The 27088-nt window shown below is 45.6% G+C and overlaps 1 protein-coding gene across 3 annotated transcripts in view; it reads right to left on the bottom strand.

The window, feature by feature from the left end:
• palld (palladin, cytoskeletal associated protein) overlaps positions 1 to 27088 on the bottom strand; it is a 243012-nt gene that overhangs the window by 24467 nt on the left and 191457 nt on the right. For all 3 annotated transcript variants that reach the window (XM_060834813.1, XM_060834829.1, XM_060834821.1), the window contains 3 exons: positions 26526 to 26675; positions 14720 to 14814; positions 4284 to 4416 (listed from right to left, as the gene is read on the bottom strand). In XM_060834813.1, the coding sequence (XP_060690796.1) occupies positions 4284 to 4416; positions 14720 to 14814; positions 26526 to 26675 (378 nt within the window). The remainder of the gene's footprint in view (positions 1 to 4283; positions 4417 to 14719; positions 14815 to 26525; positions 26676 to 27088) is intronic.

The raw sequence follows: 27088 nt of genomic DNA, 5'->3' as shown, positions 1-27088 counted from the left end.
CCTTATTTCTCAAGAGTAGGTCAAGTTTTCACCTTCTCTAGTAGGAACATCCACAGACTAGATCAGCAAGTTTTCTCGTACGCATTTAACAAATTCCTCTCCATCTAAACCCTTAACACTATGGCAGTCCCAGTCTATGTTTGGAAAGTTAAATCCCCTACCATAACCACCCTATTATTCTTACAGATAACTGAGATCTCCTTACAAGTTTGTTTCTCAATTTCCCTCGGACTATTTTAGGGGTCTATAATACAATCTCAAATAGGTGATCATCCCTTTCTTTTTTCTTAGTTCCACCCAAATAACTTCCCTGGATGTATTTCTGGGACTATCCTCCCTCAGCACAGCTGTAATGCTATCCCTTACCAAGAACGCTTCTCCCCCTCCTCACTTGCCTCCCTTTCTATCCTTCCTGTCGCATTTGTATCCTGGAACATTAAGCTGCCAATCCTGCCCATCCCTGAGCCACATTTCTGTAATTGCTATGATATCCCAGTCCCATGTTCCTAACCATGACCTGAGTTCATCTGCCTTCCCTGTTAGGCCTCTTGCATTGAAGTTAATGCAGTTTATCAGTCCTAACTTGTTGTCTGCTTTGTTCCTGCCTGCCCTGACTGTTTGACTCACTTCTGTTTTCAACTGTACCAGTCTCAGATTGATCTCTTTCCTCACTATCTCCCTGGGTTCCACCCTCCCACCTTACTAGTTTAAATCCTCCCGAGCAGCTCTAGCAAATCTCCCGGCTAGTACATTAATCCCCTTCCAATTCAGGTGCAATCCACCCTTCTTGCACAGGTCACTTCTACCCCAGAAGAGATTCAAATGATCCAAAAATGTGAATCCTTCCCTCCTGCACCAGCTCCTCAGCCACGCAGTGATCTGCTCTATCCTCCCATTCCTACCTTCACTAGCTCGTAGCACTAGGAGTAATCCAGATATTACTACCCTTGAGGACCTCCTTTTTAAATCCCTGCCTAACTTTCTATATTCTCTCTTCAGAATCTCAACATTTTCCCTTCCTTATTGCTTCCAATGCGTACAATGACCTCCTGCTAGCCCCTCTCCCCCGTGAGAACATTCTGCACCCTCTCTGAGACATCCTTGATCCTGGCATCGGGGAAGCAACACACCATTCTGCTTTTTCGCTGCTGGCCACAGAGACGTCTGCCTATGCCCCTGACTAGACAGTCTCCTATCAGAATCAAATGCTTGGAACCCGATGTACCCCTCATTACATTAGAGTCAGCCTCGATACCAGAAATTTGGCTGCTCGTGCTACATTACCCTGAGAATCCATCACCACCTACGTTTTCCAAAACAGCATACTTGTTTGAAATGGGGATAGCTGCAGGAGACTCCTTTCCTACCAACCTACCCTTCCTACCTTAACCTGAATCCACCTGCTGCTTTTCTTCCTTCCTATAACTGTCATCCATCAAATCTCCTAGCTCTTGTAAATTCCTCATTGCCTCTAACTGCTGCTTCAACCAATCCATGTGAACTGATAGGATTTGCAACCAAAGACACTTGTTGCAGGCATAATCATCAATAACATGGAAACTCTCCCCAAACTCCCACATCTGACAGGAAGAGCATATCACTCTACTAAAGGCCATTTTTGCTCCTTCACAATCCAAGGACCCAGAAAATAGCACCATCTTACTGCTCTAAAAACATAGCACTCCAGGCTAACTTAGTACTTATGGTTTATATTTTTAAAATTTAATTGAGACAGATCTCAATGAAATGTATCATTCAAGAAAGAACCCACTTTACTCACTACTGTAGACCTACAGCAAGGTTAAACGCTAAAACCTATGCACTTATATGTTCCTGTACAGTGAGCTCTCCCAGATTCCTCCAAGATCAGCTGTGAATTTCGCTGTTTGTTAATTTTCCCAGACGCACTCCGATATTCAGTGATATATGAATTCAAACAGCAAAGGCAGTAACTGCAGATTCACTGTTGCGTGAGTTAGCAGTGTGGGGTTCTTTCTCTCTCTCCCTCATTAACCGTGTGGTCGCTGTCTTTAATTTGTCTTCCTCCTTTTGAAAGTGCCGTTGTTTTGATCTTTTTTTCCCAAAGTTCCAACACAATACACCTCCAACACCTAAAATACCTCAAAGAAGGAGCAGCTTCTGCAGCCACAGTCCTCCATTGAGTTGTTGAGGTTTCTAAGTCTGTACTCAATGGACTTCAGAAGAATGAAAGGGGATCTGATTGAAATGTACAGAACATTGAAAGGCCTAGATAGAGTGGACATGGAGAAGATGTTTCCACTAGTAGGAGAGACAAGGACTCCAGGACACAGCCTCAGAGTGAAGGGATGACCCTTTCAACTGAGATGAGGAGGAATTTCTACAGCCAGGGGGTGGTGAATCTGTCGAATTTATTGCCACAGAGGGCTGTGGAGGACAAGTTATTGAGTGTATTTAAGACAGGGGTAGATAAGTAAGGGGATCAAGGACAAGGCAAGACAATGTTTTTTTTGTGATTATGTTTCACCATAATGTAATGGGCCGAATGGCCTCATTATGCTGCTGTATCTTATGGTATCATGGTGTTATAGCAAACATAAAGCCTTTTAGCTGATCGACTTCATATTGGTTTTAAAAAAAACACCTAATCCCATTTTCCAGCACTTGGCCCATAGTCTTGTATACCTTGGCATTGCAAGTACACATCTAAATACTTGGTAACTGTTACATGGGTCTCCTACAGGCGGTGAGCTCCAGATTCCCACCACCCTCTGGGTGAAAAATACATTTCTCCCTTGAAACCTTCTGCCCTTTACCTTAAATCTATGTCCCCTGTTCATTGATGCCTCCAACAAAATAACAACAGATGCCAAAGATTCAACTATGGACTGATGCTACAACTCAATGCACAATTGATTTATATGCATGATGGCAGGAATATAGGACCTCATCCAGGTCAAAGATGATGGGATCAGAAGTTCCAGCTCATCCAGTCGACTGTGTCAATGCCAGTGTTGGTGCCTCTCACAATTTTCTGCAGACCCCACACCTTGGCTGAACATCACCATCGTGAAGTTTGGCGTGAACTTGCAGGTAGAAGATGACACCTAGGACAGTGTGACACTCCCTGAGTACTGCACTGGAAGTGCCAGCCTGCTTGTGGCACATTAAAATGCCCATACCCCTGGGCCCAGAGGGCTGGGTTCAAGTGCCATGTGCTCCAGAGGTCATAGATCAGCATGGAAACAGACCCGTTGGCCTAACGTGTCCATGCTGACCAGATCTCCCAAACTAAACTGGTCCCATTTGTCTGCATCTGGCACATATCCCTCTAAAGCTTTCTCCACCACATACCCATCCAAATGACTTTTAAAAGTCGTAACTGTACTCACCTCCACCACTTCCTCCGGCAGCTTGCACCACCCTCTGTGCCCCTCAAGTCCCTTTTAAATCTTTCCCCTCTCACCTTAAACCTGTGCCCTGTAGTTATGGCCTTTCCTATCCTGGGGAAAAGACCTTTGCTTTTCACCCTATCCATGCCCCCCATAATTTTATAAATTCCTGTAAGGCCATCCCTCAGCCTGCTATGCTCCAGGGAAAACAGCCCCAGCCTGTCCAGCCTCTCCTTATAACTCAAACCCTCCAGGAACAGGTTTGTCAATCTTTTTTGCACCCTTTCCAGTTTAATAACATCCTTCCTTTAGCAGCGTGACTGGAATTATACGCTGTACTCCAAATTTGGCTTTATCAGTATCGCACACAGCCTTAACATGACGTCTCAACTCCTGTACCTAGTGCTCTGACCGATGAAGGCAAGCATGCCAAGCGCTTTCATCACCACCCTGTCAACCTGTGATACTGTTTTCAAAGAAACTGTTAGGTGTCTCCGTTCAACAACACTCTTCAAGACCCTACCACTAACTCTGTAAGTCCTGTTTGTCTTACTAAAATGCAATAACTTACATAAACTCCACCTGCCCACTGGCCCAGTTGATCAAGATCCCCACTGTAATCTTAGGTAACCTTCTTCACTGTCTACTATACCACTAATCTTGGTGTCATCTGCACACATACCAACTGTGCCTCCTATATTTCTCATCCCCACAGAGGAAGTGGGGACAGTAGATTATGTTAAATCAGGCGTGCTTTAACATCTCTGAACAGATTGATTAGAAAATATCTCAATTATTGTGTCGAGGTCTGGAGTGGAACTCAAAACCACAATCTTCTAACTCCTTTGGCCCGTGGCCGAAGAACACCACAACTGGTGGTCACTCCGTGTCTCGGAATGTGTTCCTGGTTACCTTGCAGTCCATTCGACACAGCTTCCCCTCCTGGACAATCATGTCTCCTGGCGCTTGCAGGAAGTGAGGTCGGAAGAAGCGCTGCTGGATAGCTTCAGTTTCCTCTCCACTGTCCCGGGACCTGGACCGAGGCCTAGAGCCAACACAAAAACATTCCATTGAACGGAGAAGATTTCTAATAACCCCTTCATTTGGAGAATATGGGAAAAATATACTGAGGCTAGCTCAGATTACAGCTCCACTTTTTAAAAATCATTCACTGGATCAGGGCATCACTGGCTAGGCCAACATTTATTACTCAGAGAGTTGTTAAGAGTCAACCACATTGCTGTGGGTCTGGAGTCACATGTAGGCCAGACCAGGTAAAGATGGCAGCTTCCTTCCCTGAAGGACATCGTGATCAGAATGGGGTTTTCCTGACAATGGATTCATGGTCATCATGAAACTCTTAATTCTAGATTTTTATTTTTAATTGAATTCAAGTCCCACCACCTGCCATGGCAGGATTCAAATGCATGTCTCTAGAACATTACCTGGGTCTCTGGATTACAGGTTGTTCTGTTATAACACTCGCGATTGGCGAATTGGGTGTGCTGTTTCTAAAGCGCAAACTTTTACAACATAGGTTGGTTGCAACGCAATTACATCGCCAATGCTTTAAGCGCTGGTTCTAAAGTGCGATTTTTCTATAATGTGGGTTTGCACAAGAATACATCGTTGTATTATGGAAGAACTGACTATAATTGCGTAATGATCAAACCATTAAGGCATCGCCTCCCCCTGCAGTTTATCATCTACTGGCCCCAATTCACCCTGCTACAATACCATCATTCAATTTAATCTGAAGATTAGAACTGAGAGGCCTGTCATGGGATGTGGGAATTGGCAATAGGGTCACCATTTCTTGACCATCCCTAATTACCCTTGAACTGTGTGGCTTTCTAGGCAGTGTCATAGGGACAGGAAGCAATCGCCTACACCGCTAGGGGTCTGCCAGAGGATGTGGGGACAGTAGATAATCCTCCCCTCAGGTGGGTTTCAAAAACAATTCATAGTAGTTGCACAATGATCACCATGAATGACATTAGTTGACTCTCGACCCCCACACACCCCCACTCCCCTGCAACCGTACCATCTCCTGTATAAAAATCATCCTTTTCCTAACTACTGAAAAAGGGTCACTGGACCCGAAATGTTAGCGCTGATTTCTCTCCACAGATCACCTGCTGAGATTTGCCAACAATTTCTGTCTTTGGTTTCCGATTTCCAGGTTCTTTCGATCTTATGGTTAAGACTAGTTTTCAATTCAAGAAACACAGAAAACAGGAGCAGGAGTAGGCCATTCAGCCCTTCGAGCCTGCTCCACCATTCAAGGTGATCACGGCCGATCATCTAACTCAGTCCCCTGTTCCCACTTTCTCCCCAGCCCCCTTGATCCCTTTAGCTTTAAGAACTATATCTAACTCCTTCTGGAAAACCTTTAATATTTTGGCCTCTGCTGTTTCCTGGGAGAGGAAATTCCACAAGCCCACCACTAGCTGGGGTGAGGACATTTCTCCTGATCTCAGCCTTAAGTGGTTGAACCTTTATCCTTTGACAATGACCCCTGAATCTGGACACCCGTGTCATTGGGAATATTCTTCTTGTGTTTGCCTGTCTAGTCCTGTTGGAATTTTATAGGCTTCTATATTCCAGAATTATTGATGAAATTAAAATTCCATCAGTTTCCACAGCCAGATTTGAACCTCTGCCTCTCAGGGCACTGACCTGGGACCCTAGTGCAACAATGTTATCACTTCATGGGTTTTGAGAAGATTTGTAGCTCAGGTTGAGGTTTTGGATGTAGGTTTGCTCACTGAGCTGCGAGGTTCAAATTTCCAGACATTCGTTACCTCATTAGATAACAACTTCAGTGGGCCTCAGGCGAAGCAATGCTGAAAATTCCTGCTTCCTATTTATATGTTTGGGTTTCTTTGGGTTGGTGATGTCATTTCCTGTGGCGAGGTCACTTCCTGTTTCTTTTCTCAGGGGGTGGTGGATGGGGTCTAACTCTATAGTGTTATCATTATAGCACCATCACACCACAACCATTCAGCTATCAGGAACAATTTGGACAAGCTAGTGCTCTGTTCCCTTGGAAACAGAGGATTACGAAGAGACTTGGAGGCTCAAGGTTTTTAAGTTGTTGAAAGAGTTTGATGGGGAGACATGAAGTTGACCTTTCCACAGGCAAGTGAGACCAGAACTAATGGCTATAAATAAAAAGGCAAAGGCACCATTAGTCTCATCAGAAAATGGGGCTATTTTCAAAGTGGCGAGAGAGAGAGAGAGAGAGAGCGATGGTGTTGGTTTAACCTAGTGGTGACCGGGAAGAGGAATTGCTCATGGTAACCTGAGACTGGTGCTGGAGCTGAACCCACAACTTAAGTATCATTTTCCATTATAGACAATAGACAATAGGTGCAGGAGTAGGCTATTCAGCCCTTCGAGCTTGCACTGCCATTCAATATGATCATGGCTGATCATTCCTAATTAGTATCCTCTTCCTGCCTTATCTCCATAATCCTTGATTCCACTATCTTTGAGAGCTCTATCCAACTCTTTCTTAAATGAATCCATTACAAAGCAGTCATCCTGCCAACTGAGCTAAACCATCACAAACATCAACCTATCCGTCTGATCAGAAATTCAGGAATAACGACTTCAGCCAGACACTGGAGAATCACTCGCGTGGTGAGCAATTTGCGTAAATTTCAACAACGCTCATTTGAAATAGAAACATCAAAATGGACCCGTGGGGCTGAATGGCCTTGAGATGGAGCGCTGATTTCAATGGCATTTTGGCAAGCTGACACTTTACTCATTCATGGGACGCGTGTGTCTCTGACTGGGCCAGCATTTATTCCCTGTCTCTAATTGCTCTGCAGAAAGTGATGGTAAGCTTTCATCCTGAGCAGCTGCAGTCTTCAATGTCGGGACTCCCACAGTGTTGTCAGGGAGGCAGTTCCAGGAGTTTGACCCAGCTACACTGAAGAAACGGCAAGCCAGGATGGTGAGTGGCTTGGAGGGGAACTTGCAGGTGGTGGTACCCTTGTCCTTCCAGGGGATACAGGTGAGTTACTGTGACATACTGAAACAAATGAGATTCTTAGGAGCCTTGAAAGCGGTGATGAGGAAAGGTTGTTTCCCGTTGTGGGAGACTCTAGCACCAGAGAGCATCATCTCAGTACGAGGAGTTGTAGATTTAAGACAGAGGTGAGGAGGAATTGCTTTTCTCCGAGGGAATCCGTGGAATGCTTTACTGAAGGGGGTTGTTCATTAAGCACATTCAAAGCTAAGATAGACTTTGAATCTGAAGGGGTGTCGAGGGTTATGGGGAAAAAGCAAGAAAGTGGAACTGAGGATAACCAGATCAGCCATGGTCTGATCGAATGGGTGGAACAGACTCGATGGGCCGAATGGTCTATTTCTGTTTCAAACTCCAAGACAGGCTCTGTGAATGCCCCATCTACAAACTACTTAATCTGCCACACAGCGTTCAGACGCCCAGTGATTGTGATCGGTGCTAGATAAATGGAAGTCTTTCTTTTCTTCTGCTTTGGAGGTTTCACTGGGCTCGTCAGACACTGTGGCACAGAGATTTAATGGTTCACATTTTCATGAAACGACTGAGGAAGTTAAAATTTCACGATCAGCTTACAGCAATAAAGCCCGGCTGAAGAAATGGGGCTGGCTAACTGAGTTTATGAGTCAAAAAAAAACATTATCCCTCAGTCTTAAATGTACCCAAGCATCCGCCTGCTCTCAGTGAAACATGAGCTGGGTCTTTTGACAAGACATTTGGTTACAAACTCCAGCTGGACTGTCAAAAAAATGAGGCATTGATTGTGAAGGGCAGACCCCAGTCAATGGTTACTGCAATGTTCCAGAAATGCTCTTCTGAAAGAATCGCTTGTTTGAGCTCAAGGGCAGCTCCCCCACCCCCCACCACCACTATTGTTATTGCAAACAGCGTGAACTCAACTCAGCCCCACACAGAGCCACATGCACACTCACACACACACACAGACACACACAGTCACACACAATCACATGCACTCTCACACTCACACACACACACAGTCACATGCACTCTCACACTCACTCACACACACACACACAGTCACATGCACTCTCTCACACACACAGAGACACACACAGTCACACACAATCACATGCACTCTCAAACTCCCAAATACACACACTCACACACAGCCACTTGCACTCACACACTCTCACACACACACAGCCACTTGCACTCTCACAGATACTCACTCTCACACGTACTCACTCATACACTCGCACACACAAACATGCATTCTCACATTCACACACACCACATGCACTCTCACAGACACACTCTCACACATACTCATACACTCTTGCGCACACATTCACATGCGCTCTCACATACACACACTCACAAACTCTGCCAATGCACTCACACACTCACTCACTCACACACACTCACTCACACAGCCACACATGCATTTACACACACTCATTCTCACACAAACTCACACACAGCCACATGCACTCACATACATACACTCACTCACAGTCTATCACATGCAAATTCTCACTCACTCTCACACAGTAATCTCTCATATAACACTCCCTCTCACACACATACACAATTATCTCTCACATACACATACACTTGCACACACTCACTCACATGCAGTCTCAAACACTCACACACAGTCTATCACACACATTCTCTCATACAGTTATCTCTCATTTATATATACACACACACACACACACACACATCTCACCATTGAAAAGCTCTTTAATTGCCAAACTATGCCAAAAAACACATACCCTTTGAGCTGCTCAGGGACACTTTGTGACTACGTGCTTTCAGGTTTAAGATTATTTGTGCATGTAGTGAAAAGAGAAGTGGGAGTGTGGTACTTGATCTGAAGTCCTGGGATCTTTCACCTTTCTATCTTAAACAACGCCCTGATTAGCACCACTTCACCCCAGAAAGAAGGGCTTTCACACATCTCGATACTGTAAACTGCTGCAGGAATCCAAGCTTGAATTAAAGATATTAATTGAGTTGTTTGAAGGAGCAGATGCTTTGGTAATAACAGGCCCGCTCCATTTAATTTCCACACCACCCACAGCTACAGCTCAGCAATGAAAGTGCATTGCAGAACGCTTCAGAGAATACCTCAGGGACGCCCGGACCAACCAACCCAACCACCCCGTGGCTCAACACTTTAACTCTCCCTCCCACTCCACCGAGGACATGCAGGTCCTTCACCGGCAAAACATAACAACACGACGGTTGGAGGAAGAGCGCCTCATCTTCCGCCTGGGAACCCTCCAACCACAAGGGATGAACGCGGATTTCTCCAGTTTCCTCATTTCCCCTCCCCCCACCTTGTCTCAGTCGGTTCCCTCAACTCAGCACCGCCCTCCTAACCTGCAATCTTCTTCCTGACCTCTCCGCCCCCATCCCACTCCGGCCTATCACCCTCACCGTGACCTCCTTCCACCTATCACATCTCCATCGCCCCTCCCCCAAGTCCCTCCTCCCTACCTTTTATCTTAGCCTGCCTGGCACCCTCTCCTCATTCCTGATGAAGGGCTTATGCCCGAAACGTCGAATTTCCTGTTCCTTGGATGCTGCCTGACCTGCTGTGCTTTAACCAGCAACACATTTTCAACAATGAAAGGGCGTTTCCTGGACTCACACTGCTGCAGTGGACAGAGGACACAGCACTAAGCCAGATGTGAGAAGAGAGGGATTTCCTTAAAAAAAGCAGTGGCGTACCACGATAGCGATAGCCGCTATGTAAAGACAGGCTGTTGTGATGATCTGGAATGCGCTGCCTGAAAGGAAGAGGAGGGAAAATTGAAGTAACTTCAGAAAGGAGTTGGATTAAGAAACAAAAGAGCTGCCCCATGTGTGATCCAGCGAACGCCTCCTCCTCTATCTGCGGAAATTAATCCGTGGGACTCCACCATCAGCCAATCAAGATTTGTCAACGGCTGGCTTCCCCTTTAGTTTCAATATTGATGACATGGGGTGGTGGTCTCTGGTGCAGAGTAACAACACCAACAGTGTAGGTTCAATTCCAGAGTTGGCTGAGATCACCATGAATGTCTCTTCTTTTCAATCCCTCCCCTCACCTGAGGTGTAGTGACCCTCAGGTAAAACCACCACCAGTTTTCTCTCTCTCTCTGTCACCAATGAGACAGCAGCCCTATGGTTCCCTGTGCAATGGTCATGCTATTAATCTACTGTTGCTGACAACCAGACCCATCAGTGAGTAACTCAAAGATGAAAAAACTTACCTTTATATAGGAGCATCAGGTTCACTCAGATATGATCATGGTTGATCCCCTATCTCAAGAGAATATTGACCCTCCCACCTCAATATCCCTTGACAGCTTCATGGTCTAGAATTCTGTCTGTCTCTTTCTGAAAGATATTCTGGTCTTCTACAGTCCAAGTCAAGAATCCACCATCTCAGCTGAAATGTGCGGATATTAAAATGACACCTGTGACAACCTCAGAACACCCCCAGTCATTTTACAGCCAATGTAAAATATAGAAAGTATTGTAACTTAGGGACCGAGACAGCTAATCTGTGCACAGTGAGATCCCAAACAAAAAACATGATAATGACCAGATTATCTGTTTCTGCAATGCTTATGTGAGCATCAGGACACCAGGGATAACTCCCCTACTCCTATCGATGTAGTTCTTTTGTCAACCTGCGTGGGCAGACAGGGTTCTTGGATTAATGTCTCAGTCTGTCAGCTAGAACAGCATTCTCTCAGTACTGCAGTGAAGTGTTAGTTTGGACGATGTACTGAAGTCTCCAGTGTGAGACTTAAACCCACAAATATTTGAGTAAGGAGTAAGGGCCACTGAGTTGTCACTGATATGAACACTTCACACACACACAAAAAAAAATCCTGATCAAAAGAAGCCCTGAGCAGTTGTAATCCCAAAGTAACCCTCCATCAAAGATAGAAATAGCTAATTGTAATACGATGAAAATGTACATCACTTTATTCAATTTTATGTAGTTAAATCTCACTGGAAAGGATCGTGATTTTCCAATTTAGCATGGGGAAGTGCTTTACTTTCCTGTGCTAAAAATCATTGGATGAGTTCCCAACAAACTCAGGAATGGATTAATGTGCATGGGTTACTGCTTCACAAATCTGAACAAGTGTGAACCTTTGAATCTGTGCTTGCATCCTAATCCCTCCATGGCATCCGTCTTCCCCAACTCTGTAACATCCTCCAGCCATTCCAAGCCTCCAAGGTCCCTGAATTTCTCCAGCTCTGATCTCTCGGCCATACCTTGTTTCCTTTACACGCTGTCTATATTTTACATTGGCTGTAAAATGACTGGGGGCATTCTGAGGTTGTCACAGGAGTCATTTTAATATCCTCGAGGAGAAAGTGAGGACTGCAGATGCTGGAGATCAGAGCTGAAAATGTGTTGCTGGAAAAGCGCAGCAGGTCAGGCAGCATCCAAGGAACAGGAGATTCGACGTTTCGGGCATAAGCCCTTCTTCAGGAACCCGAAACGTCGAATCTCCTGTTCCTTGGATGCTGCCTGGCCTGCTGTGCTTTGCCAGCAACACATTTTCAGCTCATTTTAATATCCGCACATTTCAGCTGAGATGGTGGATTCTTGACTCGGACTGTAGAAGACCAGAATATTTTTCAGAAAGAGGTAGACAGAATGGCTGCTGTACTTCCATCTGCCTAGGCCTCAGGCTTTGCAATTCCCTCACTTCTCACTGCCTAAGGCTGAGGCTCCAGAATTCCCTCCTTCCATCCTCCTAGGCCCTAGGCTCCAGAATTACATCCTTCCACGTGCCTGGGCCCCATGCTCCAGAATTCTCCCTTCCAGCTGCATAGGCTCCAGGCTCTGCAATTCCCTCCTTTTATCTGCCTAGGTTCCAGGCTCCAGAATTTAGATCTTTCAACTGCCTAGGTCTAACATCTTGTTGGGCTGAAGGGCCTGTTTCCACATTGGAGGGATTCTATAATTCTATGATCTGGAGTTCCCTTCTTTCATGCACTGGGCTCCAAACTCTGGAATCTGTCCTTTCATCTGTCTAGGCCTCAGACTCTGGAATTCCCTCCTTTCAGCTACTGAGGCCCAAGATCCAGAATTCCTCCCCTTCCAATCTCCTATAAAACCCATCTTCAAACCTCCGTCTAGACAAAGTCTTTGTTCATTTGTCATAATGTCTCCTTATGAGGCCGGATATCAAATTCTACTTGACTATGTTTCTGTGGAGTGTTGTGTAATGTTTAATCTACTGAAAGGAGCTACACTAAAACGAGGCCAAGGGAAATACATTCATTTTCCGGCCAAACTGGAGAATCCTTCCCACACACTCCTGAGTGGCGGACGTTAAGAATGTGACAGATTCCTGGTCCGTTGTATGATGGACAAGAAATTGGAGCCTCTACCCATCACCATCCATAGCTCCAGGCTACAATGTGTATGTAAAAGCGTTGTTAGAGAAACACGGACTCATCGTGGTGGGGTGGGGGCAGGGGGTGGGGGGAGGTGGGGGTGGGTGGGTGGGGGCTGAGTTGACCGGAAGTGTGGAGTGGGCTTGGCTTGGTGCCAACACCGTAGGGTTCAATCCGTGCTCCAGCTGGGGCGGGGTTGGAGGCTCGGCTGTTTTTGGGACCTACCTCCCCACCTCCCCTTCCCCACAGCAACGGTGGTAATCAAGGTGCTGTGGACCCGACTGGCACGTGGGCTGGGAACTGGGGAGTTCATCAATGTCAGTTGTTTTTCAAAATATTGTTTACGAATCCCCTCTGCTCGGTAACTGGATTATCGCCTCGTGGGCTCTTAAGCTTTGGTGGTAATCTTGAGATCGAGAAAACAAACCCTGAGAAACTAAAGACCTGCTACGGACGTCCATTTCCACTTCTGTTAGCTCTGTGATTAAGCCCGTCCTTAAACCTGTCCACCTTAGGAACGTACGGCCAACTTCTTAGCAACTAAGAGGGGAGTTAGTGGGAGAGATCGAGAGAGAGAAACCCTTCACAATTGATGGTCAAATATCAGTCTGACAGGCCCAGTCCCCGCAGAGTCATGATGAAATACAAACAAGGCTTACTGTTCTGTGCTGTTTTCCTCCCAGACCCTTTCCACTTCATTTAAAATGAAAAGCTTTAGCCGCACGACCAAGACGTAAATGAAACGTCAAACTTGCACCAAACTTTGGTGGGACCACAGTCAAGAGTGCTGTGCAGACTTCGGGTCTCCATCTTACAAAATGGCCACAGGGGACATTGGGTTAAACCAGATTGACAAGGATGCTAACCAGAGCTGAGACTGACCAGAAAAAACGAACAGGGCCGATGTGGAGAGAACACGGCCCATGATTTGATTAAACGTCACAGCAGACTCGAGGAGCCGAATTGCTTCCTTCTGTTCCTTGTTTGTATGTCTGTACTGCTCCTTTAAGATTAAGGAGCAATAGGTAGATGTGGGGCTGACTGTAACTAGGTACCTTGCAGATGGGACAGGTATTAAATAACCCAATAGGGAATTCAGGAGCAACTCAGAAATAAAACGAAACATAGAAATACAGGAGCAGGAGTAGGCCATTCAGCCCTTCGAGCCTGCTCCAGCATTCAATATGATCGTGGCCAATCATCCAACTCAGTCCCCTGTTCCCACTTTCTCCCCATACCCTTTGATCCCTGTAGCCATAAGAATTGTATTTAACTCTTTCTTGAAAACATTCAATAATTTGGCCTGACCCACTTTCTGTGGGAGTGAATTCCGCAGGCTCACCACTCACTGGGTGAAGAAATTTCTCCTCATCTCCATCCTGAATGGCCTACTGCACATTCTCAGATTGTGACCCTGGCTTTGAACTCTCTAGCCATCAGGAACATCCTTCCTACATTTACCCTGTCTTGTCCTAGTACAATCTTGTAGGTTTCTTTCAAACTCCAGTGAATATTGTCCTAAACAATCTAGTTTCTCTTCATATATCATCCCAGGAATCAGGCTGGGAAACCACTGTTGCATTCCCTCCATTGCTAGAATGTCCTTCCTCAGATGAGGAGACCAGAACTGTACACAATACCTCAGGTCTCCAAATTATTACCCAGAGATTGGCGAAACTCTCAACCACAAGAGGTCATTGAGGTGAATATTATTACGCGTATTAATAGGAAGATCGCAAAACAGATGAAGGTAGAAGGGAGAGAAGACTGTGTGGATAAGGTGAGAGGAAGAGAGGAATAAGGTTCCTGTGGAGGGTTAACACCAATATTGATGATTTGGGCCGAATGGCTTGTTTCAACGCTGTACTATCCATGAACGTATTTGAGATTGAAGTAGACACCTTTCACTTCCCATGTAACAAAAGGACATTACCTTCGCCCAGGTGACTGTCCGGCTGGAGAGCGGGGTGAGCGTCCTCTCTGGCTTATAGTTTGGACCATTAGTCTGCCTGTGCAGCTGGTCCTACCCTGTGGAAAGAGAAAAGGAATAATCAATGGCAGGTCCAATGAACCAGTGAGCTTCAGCAAACTGCCATCTTTCAATTCTGGCATCTCCAATAACAAGCCCCCTCCTTCCCAGCCTCCACCATTATGGCCATGTTTTTCAGATGTCCAATATGGCCCTAAACTGATTTTCACCCAAATGTGTCTACCTCTTTCCTTCTTTAATAGAGTCATAGAGATGAACAGACCCATCGGTCCAATTCCTCCATGCCAACCAGATATCCTAGCCTAATCTAGTTCCATTTGCCTGCACCTGGTCCATATCCCTGTGAACCTTTCTTATTCATATACCCATCCAGATGCCTTTTAAATGTTGCAATTGTACCAGCCTCCACCACTTCCTCATTCCATACATGTACCACCCTCTGCATGAAAAAGTTGCCGGAAAAGCACAGCAGGTCAGGCAGCATCCAGGAAGGAGAATCGACGTTTCCGGCCACAGCCCTTCATCAGGTCGGATGCTGCCTGACCTGCTGTGCTTTTCCAGCACCACTCTGATCTAAACTCTGGTTTCCAGCATCTGCAGTCCTTTGTGAAAAAGTTGCCCCTTAGGTCTCTTTTATATCTTTCCCCTCTCACCCTAAATCTATGTCCTCTAGTTCTGGACTCACCCACCCTAGGGTAAAGACCTTGTCCATTCACTCTATCCATGCCCCTCATGATTTTATAAACCTCTATAAGGTCAGCCCTCAGCCTCTGACACTCCAGGGAAACCAGCCCCAGACTATTCAGCCTCTCCCTATAGCTCAAATTCTTAATAAGTACTTTGCATCGGTATTCATCAAGGAGAGGGACATGGCGGATCGAATTGAATTGAATTTATTGTCCCGTGTACCGAGGCACAGTGAAAAGCTTTGTCTTGCGAGCAACACAGGCAGATCACAGAGTTAAGTAGCATGGATAAGTAAATAATAGATAAACAGCAGCAAAAACAAAAACACAGGTACAGGCAAATGTTAAGAGTTTGTGAGTCCATTCAGTATTCTAACAACAGTCGGGTAGAAACTGTTACAAAACCGGCTGGTGTGTGTGTTTAGGCTTCTGTACCTTCATCCAGATGGTAGAGGCTGTAGAAAAACATTGCCAGGGTGGGATGGATCTTTGAGAATGCTAGCGGCCTTTCCTTGACAGCGGGCCTGGTAGATAGATTCGAGAGATGGGAGGTTGGCCTTTGTGATTGTCCGGGCCGAGTTCACCGTGTTGAAGTTAGGAATAGATCTTTGATTACTCTAGGTCAAGTTGGCATAAGGAGGGAGGAAGTGTTGTGTATTCTAAAAGGCATTAAGGTGGACTCCCCAGGTCCAGGTAGGATCTATCCCAGGGTACTGAGGGAAGTGAGAGAGGAAATAAATGGGCTTTAACAGATATCTTTGCAGCAGCCTTGAAAATGGGGGAGGTCCCAGAGGACTGGAGAATTGCTAATGTTGTCCCCTTATTTAAGAAGGCTGGTAGGGATAGTACAGGTAATTACAGACCTGTGAGCCTGATATACAGTAGGGAAGCTACTGGAGAAGATACTAAGGGATAGGATGTATACCCATTTGGAAGAAAATGGGCTTACGTGTGATAGGCAGCATGGTTTTGTGCAGGGAAGGTCATGTCTTACAAACCTAATAGAATTTTTTGAATAGGTGTCAAAGTTGATTGATGAGGGAAGGGATGTAGATGTATTATACGTGGACTTTAGTAAGGCATTTGATAAGGTTCCCCATGGTAGGCTGATGAAGAAGGTGAAGTCAAATGGGGTCCAGTGTGTTCTAGCTAGATGGATAGAGAACTGGTTGGGGAACAACAGACAGAGAAGAGTAGGAGTGGAAGAGAGCTTCTCAAAATGGAGACCTGTGACCACAGGGATCAGTGCTGGGACCAATGTTGTTGGTGATATACATAAATGATTTGGAGGAAGGTGCAGGTTGCCTCATTAGCAAGTTTGTAGATGATACTAAGAGTGATGGAGTAGCAGATAGTGAAGGGGATTGTCAGAGAACACAACAGAATATAGATAAGTTGGAGAGTTGGGCAGAGAAATGGCAGATGGAGTTCAATCCGGGCAAATGCAAGGTGATGCATTTTGGTAGATGCAATTCAAGAGCGAACTACACAGTAAATGGAAAAGTCCTGGGGGAAAATTGATGTACAGAGAGATCTGGGTGTTCAGGTCCATTGTACCGTGAAGGTGGCAATGCAGGTCAAGAAGGAATATGGCATGCTTTCCTTCATTGGACGGTTATTGAGTACAAGAGTTGGCAGGCCATGTTACAGTTGTATAAGACTTTGGTTCGGCCACATTTGGAATATTGCATACAGTTCTGGTCGCCACATTACCAAAAGGATGTGCATGCTTTGGAGAGGGTGCAGAGAATGTTTAAGAGGATGTTGCCTGGTATGGAGGGGCTAGGTATGAGGAGAGCTAAGTAGATTAGGATTATTTTCATTGGAAGGAAGGAGGTTGAGGGGAGACCTGATTGAGGCCTACAAAATCATGAGAGGTGTAGACAGGTGGATAGCAAGAAACATTTTCCCAGAGTGGGGACTCAATTACTATGGTCACGAGTTCAAAGTGAGAGGGGAAGAGTTTAGGGAAGATATACGTGGAAAGTTCTTCACGCAGAGGGTGGTGAGTGCCTGGAACGTGTTGCCAGCAGAGATGGTAGGGGCGGGAACGATAGCATAATTTAAGATATATCTAGACAGATACATGAACGGGCAGGGAGCAAAGGAATACAGACCTTTAGAAAACAGGCAGCAGGTTCAGATAGAGGATCTGGATCAGCGCAGGCTTGGAGGGCCGAAGGGCCTGATCCTGTGCTGCAAGGTTCTTTTTCTTGTTCAAATCCTCCAACCCTGACAACATTCTTGTCAATCTTTTCTGAACCCTTTCAAGTTTCACAACATCCTTCTGATAGGAAGGAGACCTATCAGAATATTCCAAAAATGGCCTAACTAATGTCCTGTACAGCCACAACATGATCTCCCCACTCCGATACTCAATGCTCTGACCAATAAAGGAAAGCATACCAAATGCCTTCTTCACTATCCTGTCTACCTGTGACTCTACTTTCAAGGAGCTATGAATCTGCACTCCAAGGTCTCTTTGGCCAATAACCATTCTTAATTCATTCTTAACCATTGGTAATCCATTTCTTAAAGGCAACCTCTCTGACCAAGCCTTTTGATCCCCTGTCTTAATATCTCCTCAGGACGGTCTGACTCAAATCCTGTTCAATAATGATTTCTTTGAACCCCCTTTTTACCAACTGAAAGGTGCTGTACAAATACTAGTTGATTTATTTAAATGGTTAAAATCAGAATGGTTTAATTGTTGAATCACACGTTATGTGATGATCACTGGTTAATGCTGTAATCAAAAGGAACTGTTGGTGCACACCATCCACAAGTCTCGTGCCAACAGTCAACTGGCAACCTGAGCTCAACATACATGAACACAGAGCCGACACACAATTTTCCAAAATTCTGGTCACACTACCATGTTCAGCTCACAGCGTGGAATTTTATTATGTGGTTGGACAGAACTTCAGTCATGCTGAAAACACACCCAAATTATGTCAAATCTTTCCCTGTCTTATATATTTCAGTAAGGTCTTCCCTCATAAGACGTTGAAGGTGATGGGATAGCTGGCTAATAACAAATCATTCAGGGATACTTTATTAAGAGACGCTAGCTGGAGTACTGTGTATAATTCTGGGTACCACCACCTTAGCAAGAATATAAACGTGCAAGAGGGCAGATGAGGTTTACAAAAATGTTTCCAGGGATGAAAGACTTCTGTTACGAAGATTGATTGGAAAGTTTGGCATGGTGCTCTGTGAAGAGAAGAAGGCTAAGAGAGGATTTGGTTCACTGAGAGACACAGATAGATTATCATGGGGATGAAAGATTACCAGGGATGTTTAACAATGTAAGGATCAGGTTAAAATCAGATCAGACACAATCTTATTGAATGGGCTCAAAGGGCTGAGTGGCCCTAGTCTTGTCCCTTGTTGTATGTTCATATGCAAGAGTGGCACAAAGCAAGGATGTTCCCTCAGTGAATGGATGCAGACACGAGGGGCTGAATGGTCTCATGCTGCACTATACCATAGAGTCATAGAGATGTACAGCATGAAAACAGACCCTTCGGTCCAACCCGTCCATGCCGACCAGATATCCCAACTCAATACAGTCCCACCTGCCAGCACCTGGTCCATATCCCTCCAAACCCTTCCTATTCATATACCAATCCAAATGCCTCTTAAATGTTGCAATTGTACCAGCCTCCACCACTTCCTCTGGCAGCTCATGTCTTTGTAAATGTGGTCTGCCCCTCCTCCACTGCCTCAATATTGATTTTTTTTATGAATAACATGAAGAGCAGACTGCTCTTGACCACTCTTGTTGGTGGTATGGGTAACCATGGTGAAATGCTGGATATCAGAGCCAAGATTAGAGTGGTGCTGGAAAAGCACAGCAGGTCAGGCAGCATCCGAGGAGCAGGAAAATCGACGATTTGGGCAAAAGCCCTTCATCAGTAATGAGGATAACCTTCATCAGGAATGGGTAACCGTGCTGAGTCGAAGAGTGTGGTGCTGGAAAAACACAGCCGGTCAGGCAGCATCCGAGAAGCAGGAGAGTCAACGTTTCGAGCATAAGCCCTACATCAGTGCCACATTTTGTCAATTCTGATCTCCAGCGTTTGCAGTCCTCACTTTCTCTAGTAACCACGATGAGCCATGCTCACAACCCAGTTCCAATTGGTTATCGGAAATTAAACATGCACAGGGCAGGCTTCAGAAAACCGATTGTTTGCTGCGTATGGGAGCTTGCTGTACACAAACTGGCTGCTGCATTGCCCTGCCCTAGAACAGTACCTACTCTTGAAAAATACCACTTTGGCAGTAAAGTACTTTGAGAATCCCAGCAATCTACGTCTCATGGTGCTCGATGAGGACTAAGAAACACCGGTGGCTGCACAGAATCCCTCCTGTGTAAAAGCGGGCCATTCAGCCCATCGTGTCCACACCAACCCTCCAAAGGGCATCCCACCCAGACCCACCCCTGCATTCCCCATGGCTAATCCACCTAGCCATGGACACTATGGTCAACCAGGTCATCCCCTCTGCTCTGAATCTCTTCAGCCATATCCTGAAGCAGACCCACTCCCATCCATCACCATCACCCCCCAGCTTCATCTACCTATCGCATTCTCAGCTGCCTTCCTCCCCTCCATCGGTCCCAACCACCCTCTACCATGTATCTCTCAGCTCCTTTGGGCCACCACCCTCCTTTCCTGATGAAGGCCTTATACTCAAGGCATTGATTTTCCTGCTCTTCGGGTGCTGCCTGACCTGCTGTGCTTTTCCAGCACCACATTCTTGACTCTGATCTCCAACATCTGCAGTCCTCACTTTCTCCCACGACGGGCAACTGAACCTGCACATCTTTGAATTATGGGAGGAAACCAGAACACCCAGAAGAAACCCACACAGACATGGGGAGAACGTGCAAACTCCGCACAGATAGTCATCTGAGGCTGGAATCGAACTCAGAGCCCTCGTGCTGTGAGGCAGCTGTGCTATCCACTGAGCCGCCACGCTATTACAGGGCCCCAGGCAGACAGCTGGAATGTGGGAGTGGATGGCAGCCAGCATGGATACCATGGACTGAAAGGGCAATTGATGCTTTGTGCAAATTTGTGATTGGATCGTGGTAACATTTCTTAAGTCATTGGGAAGGAGAAGGTTGCACAGTGTCAAACAGGCTACTGACTCACTGGCACCATGTTTCCCATTGCTGGCCTTGAGCAATTCCATCTCGGAATAATCAGATTACACAGACAGGAGCTCATAACCAGGCAGTGGAGCGTAACTGTTCAGGCCTTGGGGAAATTGAACCTTGCGCCTTGAGATACAGTCGCTGGTTTAAATCACTCAGTCCAGAGAAGCATTTGTGTTGAAGAACAAGCCAACTTGTAACTTAAACCACACGGTCAATCTGTGTGGAGATCACGCTAAAACCCATCTGTGCTATTTCAGACCAGGTACACGCCGGGGTATGTGCCTTTTCCTAAAAAGCAAAACAGAAAGCTTCGAAAAATTAAGGAACTGAACCATTTACATATTGCTGTGCTGTTTGTGGTTACATTTCATCAAGCCGCTGAAGTTCCTGTTTGGTCTATCGAATGTAAATGTCGGTGGAGTCAGCAAACCCCAGTGCAATATAAAACATTTGTTTTAAAAAAAAACATGCAAATCAAAAATCCTTTTGCGGAGTGACAAGTCAGTCTGCTCAGGACACAGCCTGGTTCTTTGACAGACTTTATTTTAATCCTATCATGGGATGAGGGCATCGCTGCCTGGGCCAGCATTTATTGCCCATCCCTAATTACCCAGAGGGCATTAAAGAGTCAATCACATTGCTGTGGTGTGGAGTCACACTTCGCCCAGACCAGGTAAGGATAGCAGATTTCCTTCCCCAAAGGCTATGAGTGAACCAATGGGATTTTTCCAGCCGTCAACAACAGCTTCATGGTCATCATTGGACTCTTGAATCCAGAGTTTGATTGGATTCAACTTCCACTAGGTGCTATGGTAGGATTTGAACCCAGGTCCCCAGCACAAAACTTATGCCTCTGGACTAACAGGTCTAGTAACAATACCATTAGGCCATCCCTTCCCCATAATTACTGGCTTCTGATAATTAAATCTAATTAATTAATTAATGCCCTGCCAGTAGCAGTGGTGGACTCTCCCTCTTTATGGTCATTTAAGCGGGCATTGGATAAGCATATGGAGGTTATTGGGCTAGTGTAGGTTAGGTAGGCTTCAGTCGGCGCAACATCGAGGGCCGAAGGGCCTGTACTGTGCTGTATTTTTCTATGTTCTAAAGTCACTATAGATCCATAGGCCTACTCTCTCACTAGACAGGGGAGAATCAGTCTATAATGCTAATCCGCCATCCAGCTAACTGAGCTAAACAACTCCTAATAGACAGGAATCCATATGAAGCCACCTGATTAAAGGGAAGATGCTTCTTCTTCATAAATCTCTTGGTGCCAAGTAATGTGCTAATTTTACAGTGGTCTGACTGGTAATGCAAGAGGAAAAAGTGAGGACTGCAGATGCTGCAGATCAGAGTCAAAAAGCATGGTGCTGGAAAAGCACAGCCAGTCAGGCAGCACCCGAGGAGCAGGAGAGTTGACATTTCAGGCACAAGCCCTTCATCAGGAATGGAAGAGCCTAGGCTAATTTCCCAAAAACAGGGGTTCAATTCCACCACAGCAGCTGGTGAAGGTCATCTCAGTAAAGCCACCCATTCCACTCATGTTCATTCCTCCAAAAACCACCAGGTTCACTAATGTTCTTCAGGAAAAGAAATCTGCTGTCCTTACCTCAGCTTGTCTACACGTGGCTCCAGACCCACAGCAATGTGGTTGACTCTTAACTGATCCCCTTGACAAGCCAAGCAAGCCACTCAATTCAAGGGCTAATAGTGATGGACAAGAAATACTGATCTTGCCAGTAAGATACACATCTGGTGAAAGAATGATTTTAGAGTGACAGGAGATTAAGCCTGTGTTCTGTTACTGTTCTGTGATTCTAAGGTCCTGTTCTAAGAAGTCAATTCAGATTGGAGATGGCTGATTGACTTGTTTCTCTAAAGCATGTTGTATGTGACATTAAACTGTGACCATATGTCCAGGCTTATAGATATTTCTCAGACAATGCAGTTTCAGTGTCTTCAATGGAAAGGCTGAGAAGAAAGATGTGCATATATATGGCCTTACATGATCAGCAGACAGCCCAAAGTGGTGTAGTCCCCTGTTGTAATGGAGGTGTTGACAGCAGCCCATCAGTGCACGGAACTCACACTGACAGGCGACAACTGAAAAATCGGGCATTGATTATGATTGAACCAAGATGCTGGGGTCCTCTGTTTCAGAACAGCACCAAGGGATCTTCAAACCCCGACCAGAGAGGGCAAGGTGGACCTTTGTTCTGGAATGGAGAATGTGGTACATCTGCAACCCCGGGAGAGTTTGCCTTGACGTTTGTGCCGGAGTATTTCTGGAGTGGGACTTGAACCTGGGAACTTTCTGGAGGCAAGTCTGAATTAAGGCAGTGAGTTGGGCCCAACAAGAAATATGTCTGCAATCGTCCCAACTGAAAACTCATTGAACACCATGGAATATCCACGTTTCACTCGACAATTGGATGGCTACTGACTCAAGCTCTGAATTGCTTTGATGTTATTCAGGGATGGGAGGACTTACAAAGTTAATGGTTGGGCCCTGGGGAGTGTTGTCGAACAGAAAGATCGAGGGGTGGAGGCACATAGTTCCTTGGCAGTGGCGTCACAGGTAGACAGGGTAGTGAAGAAGGCATTTGACATGCTTGCCTTTATCAGTCAGAGCATCGAGTACAGGAGATGGGACATCATGTTACACTGGACAAGATATTGGTGTGGAGAAAGTGAGGACTGCAGATGCTGGAGAGCAGAGGCTAGATTAGAGTGGTGCTGGAAAAGAACAGCAGGTCAGGCAGCATCCGAGGAGCAGGACAATTGGCGTCTCAGGCATAAGCCCTTACTGATGAAGGACTTGTGCCTGAAACATCGATTCTCCTGCTCCTCGGATGCTGCCTGAATGGCAAGACATTGGTGAGGCCACAGTTGGAGTACTGTGTACAACGCTGCTGTAGGAAGGATGTTATTAAACTGGAAAAGGTGTAAAAAGATTGACAAGGATGTTATTGAGTGTGGAAGGTTTGAGTAATAAGGAGAGGCAGGACAGACTGGCACTTCTTTCCCTCAATCTTCAGAGGCTCAGAGATGCCCCTATGGGGGTTTATAAAATCATGAGGGGCATAGATAAGGTGAATAGCCAAGGTATTTTCCCCAGGATGGGCGAGTCCAAAACTAGAGGGCATAGGTTTAAAGTGAGAGAGGAAAGATTTAAAAGGAGCCTGAGGGGCACCTTTTCACACAGTAAGTGTGTGTATGGAATGAACTGCCAGAGTTATAGAGTCATACAGCATGGTAACCCTTCAGTCCATGCCGAACATAATCCCAAACCAAACTAGTCCGTCCTGCCTTCTCCTGGCCCATATCCCTCCTAACCATGTACTTATCCAAATGTTTTATAAACGTTGTAACTGTGCCCACATTCACCACTTCCTCAGGAAATTGATTCCACACGCAAACCATCCTCTGTGTAAAAAAAATGCCTTTTGTCTTTTTAAAATCTCTCTCCTCTCACCTTAAAAATGTGCCCCCGGTCTTAAAATTCTCCACCCTAGGGAAAAGACACTTACCATTAATCCTATCTATATTCATCATTATTTTATAAACCTTTATAAGGTCATCTCTCAACCCCTATGCTTCAGTGAAAAAGTCCAGCCTATTTCCTCTTCTGGACCCACTCTAACTTAGGCAGGTACATGGATAGGAAAGGGATATGGGCCAAATGCGGGCAAGTGGGATGAGTTCAGTTTAGTAAATCTGGTCGGCATAGACAAGTTGGGCTGAAAGGCCTGTTTCCATGCTACATTACTCTATGGCTCTGTGGTTATTGAACTCAGCAGCCTCTCCTATCAATGGCACAGATCAGAAAATGGAAACAGTTTCTGACTGAATGACAGAATAATGTTTCATGTCCAGTGTGAGAGAGATGCTGTTCTATGTTTTCCCCCTCTCTCCAGGATTCCTTGTTCCTAACATCTGGCTGAATTGGATGTGGGGATAGGAATGTGACATTAATTGCATAGCTCTTTCTCAGAGCTGGCACAGGGACAAGGGGCCAAATGGTCTTGTGGCCTGAATGATTTTATGGATTTGGGTTGGGGGTTTGGCGGTGGTTGATGATTGCAAGATAACCTAAGGGCCATAAGGAAACGTGTGCTTGTACGAGGGATCTGGCTGTAGACAGTTTGTAGACTGTCCATCAGTCAGACTCTGTTCGGTCTGAACAGGCTTGACTGATTGATTATCCACACCTCAAAGGCATTTTTCTTTTCGTTTAATATTTTTCTTCAGGTCAATTTTGCTGGACTGGAGCTCTTCACTCATTCTGCATTTGATTTCGTAGACCAAACAGGAACTTGAGTGGATTCATAAAACATAACCGCATACTCACCGAAACTATGTAAACAGACCATTTCCCCTGGTTTTGAACTGAACAGATTTTTCTGTCTTGTTCTTTTCATCATATTAATACGAAACCTTAACCTGGAGAATTCGCTACAGTATCATTTTTAACCACAGTTTCTCCTTACAGATTTTGAAAGCACATTGCGGGAAAAAAAAGCTCCATTGCCTAAATTCACCATTGAGTTCGGTTTATGATTCAAAGCTCAGTTCATGAGAAATAACCTGAATGTAATAGGGTAGATGGAAAGGAAATTAAAACCTAAAAAGCAGATTAAAACTGTACTGCAGCAACACATAAATTGAATATTGCTCGGATATTGTCTACTGTCTACAAGGAGAAAGTGAGGTCTGCAGATGCTGGAGATCTGAGCTGAAAATGTGTTGCTGGAAAAGCGCAGCAGGTCAGGCAGCATCCAAGGAACAGGAAATTCGACGTTTCGGGCCAGAGCCTGAAGAAGGGCTTATGCCCGAAATGTCGAATCTGCTGTTCCTTGGATGCTGCCTGACCTGCTGCGCTTTTCCAGCAACACATTTTCAGCTATTGTCTATTGTCTACAAGGCACAAGTCAGGAGTGTGATGGAATACTCCCCACTTGTCTGGATGGGTGCAGTTCCAACAACACTCAAGAAGCTCGACACCATCCAGTACTAAGCAGCTGCTTGATTGGCACCACATCCACAAACATCACCTCCCTCCACCACCACTGCTTGATTGCAGCAGCGTGTACTACCTACAAGATGCACCCACAACAATCGAGAATGACAATGGCAGCAGATACATGGGAACACCACTATCATCAAGTGTCTCTCCAAGCCACTCACCATCCTGACTTGGAAATATATCGCCGTAGCTTCAGTGTCGCTGGATTAAAATCCTGAAATTCCCTCCTTAAGGCTTGCAAATAGCATCTGGGCTACAGTGGTTCAGGAAGGCAGCTCATCACCACCTTCTCAGGGCAGTCTAGGGATGGGCAATAAATACTGGCCCAGTCAGTGACACTCACATCCCATGTGAGAACAGAGAAATACAGACATGTTACTGAAGAATGTCATCCAAATAATTGCAAAAACCTCAAATTTCAAACAATCACAATTTATGCCAAAGGAGAAAAAGGTTACTGACTATTTGGCAAGTCAAACCTGATTAATTGGCAACACCTCATCCAATTAGAACTGAATTGCCAGCCAATCAATGCCGTCCTCCCTTGTATTATAAATTGTTTTGCTTGGTCGAAATTTTGCATTCTTGCACTTGATCCTGACCATTGCGAGGTGAAAGACTTCAGCAGCACATCACTCCTTGCAGCGACAGATTGAAACCCTAACATTCCGCGAGTCTGAGAGCTGAAGTATGTGACTTTGGGATGTTAACTGATGGTGAAATGGCGACTGGAGATTTTAACTGATTCGTCGGCTCCGAAGTCTAGTCACAATCTCAAAACCTCAATTTTGCTACACGCACCATTCACAGGCAGTTCATATATTTTCCCTCCAAATACCCAAGTACAAACCGTAAAATGGCTCCACTTACCAGTGGGTTGGCTACCATGATGGTATAATTCCCATCATCATCTAGTGTCGCAGTTTCAGTGTGGAGGGTACAAGTTCCATCTGCCTCTCGCCTCATCTGGTAATGCTCACTGCGCTTGGAAATTTGTTTGCCATCTTTGAACCAGTAGACCTGCCAGGGAGAGGTTTCGTGGGAGAAAGCGGAGGAATTAACAAGGGCTGGGGTCCAAGCACAGTTGCCTCTGTATGGGTAATTCATGCAGGCAGGAGGTGGATTTGTGTTTTCTCCAGGGTTGGAATGACCATGCTGGATTGTGTGGACACATAGTCCTCAGAATTAAACACCATGATTGTGAAGACAGTGATTATTGAACCCACAAAGACTGCAACAGTTCAAGGAGGTAACTCAGCGCCACTCCTGTGGCAATTAGGAAATCGCAGAATTTCTACAGAGGGGTAAGAGGCCATCCGGCCCATCACATCAGCACTGACCCTCTGAAGGGCATTCCACCTAGATCCCAGCCTCCTCCCATATCGCTGTAACCCTGCAGGTCCCATGGCCAATCCACCTGATCTACACATCCT

Source organism: Hemiscyllium ocellatum, chromosome 2, assembly GCF_020745735.1.
Source record: "Hemiscyllium ocellatum isolate sHemOce1 chromosome 2, sHemOce1.pat.X.cur, whole genome shotgun sequence".
In the NCBI taxonomy this organism is placed as follows: domain Eukaryota; kingdom Metazoa; phylum Chordata; class Chondrichthyes; order Orectolobiformes; family Hemiscylliidae; genus Hemiscyllium; species Hemiscyllium ocellatum.
This window is presented reverse-complemented; position numbering and strand designations above follow the sequence as displayed.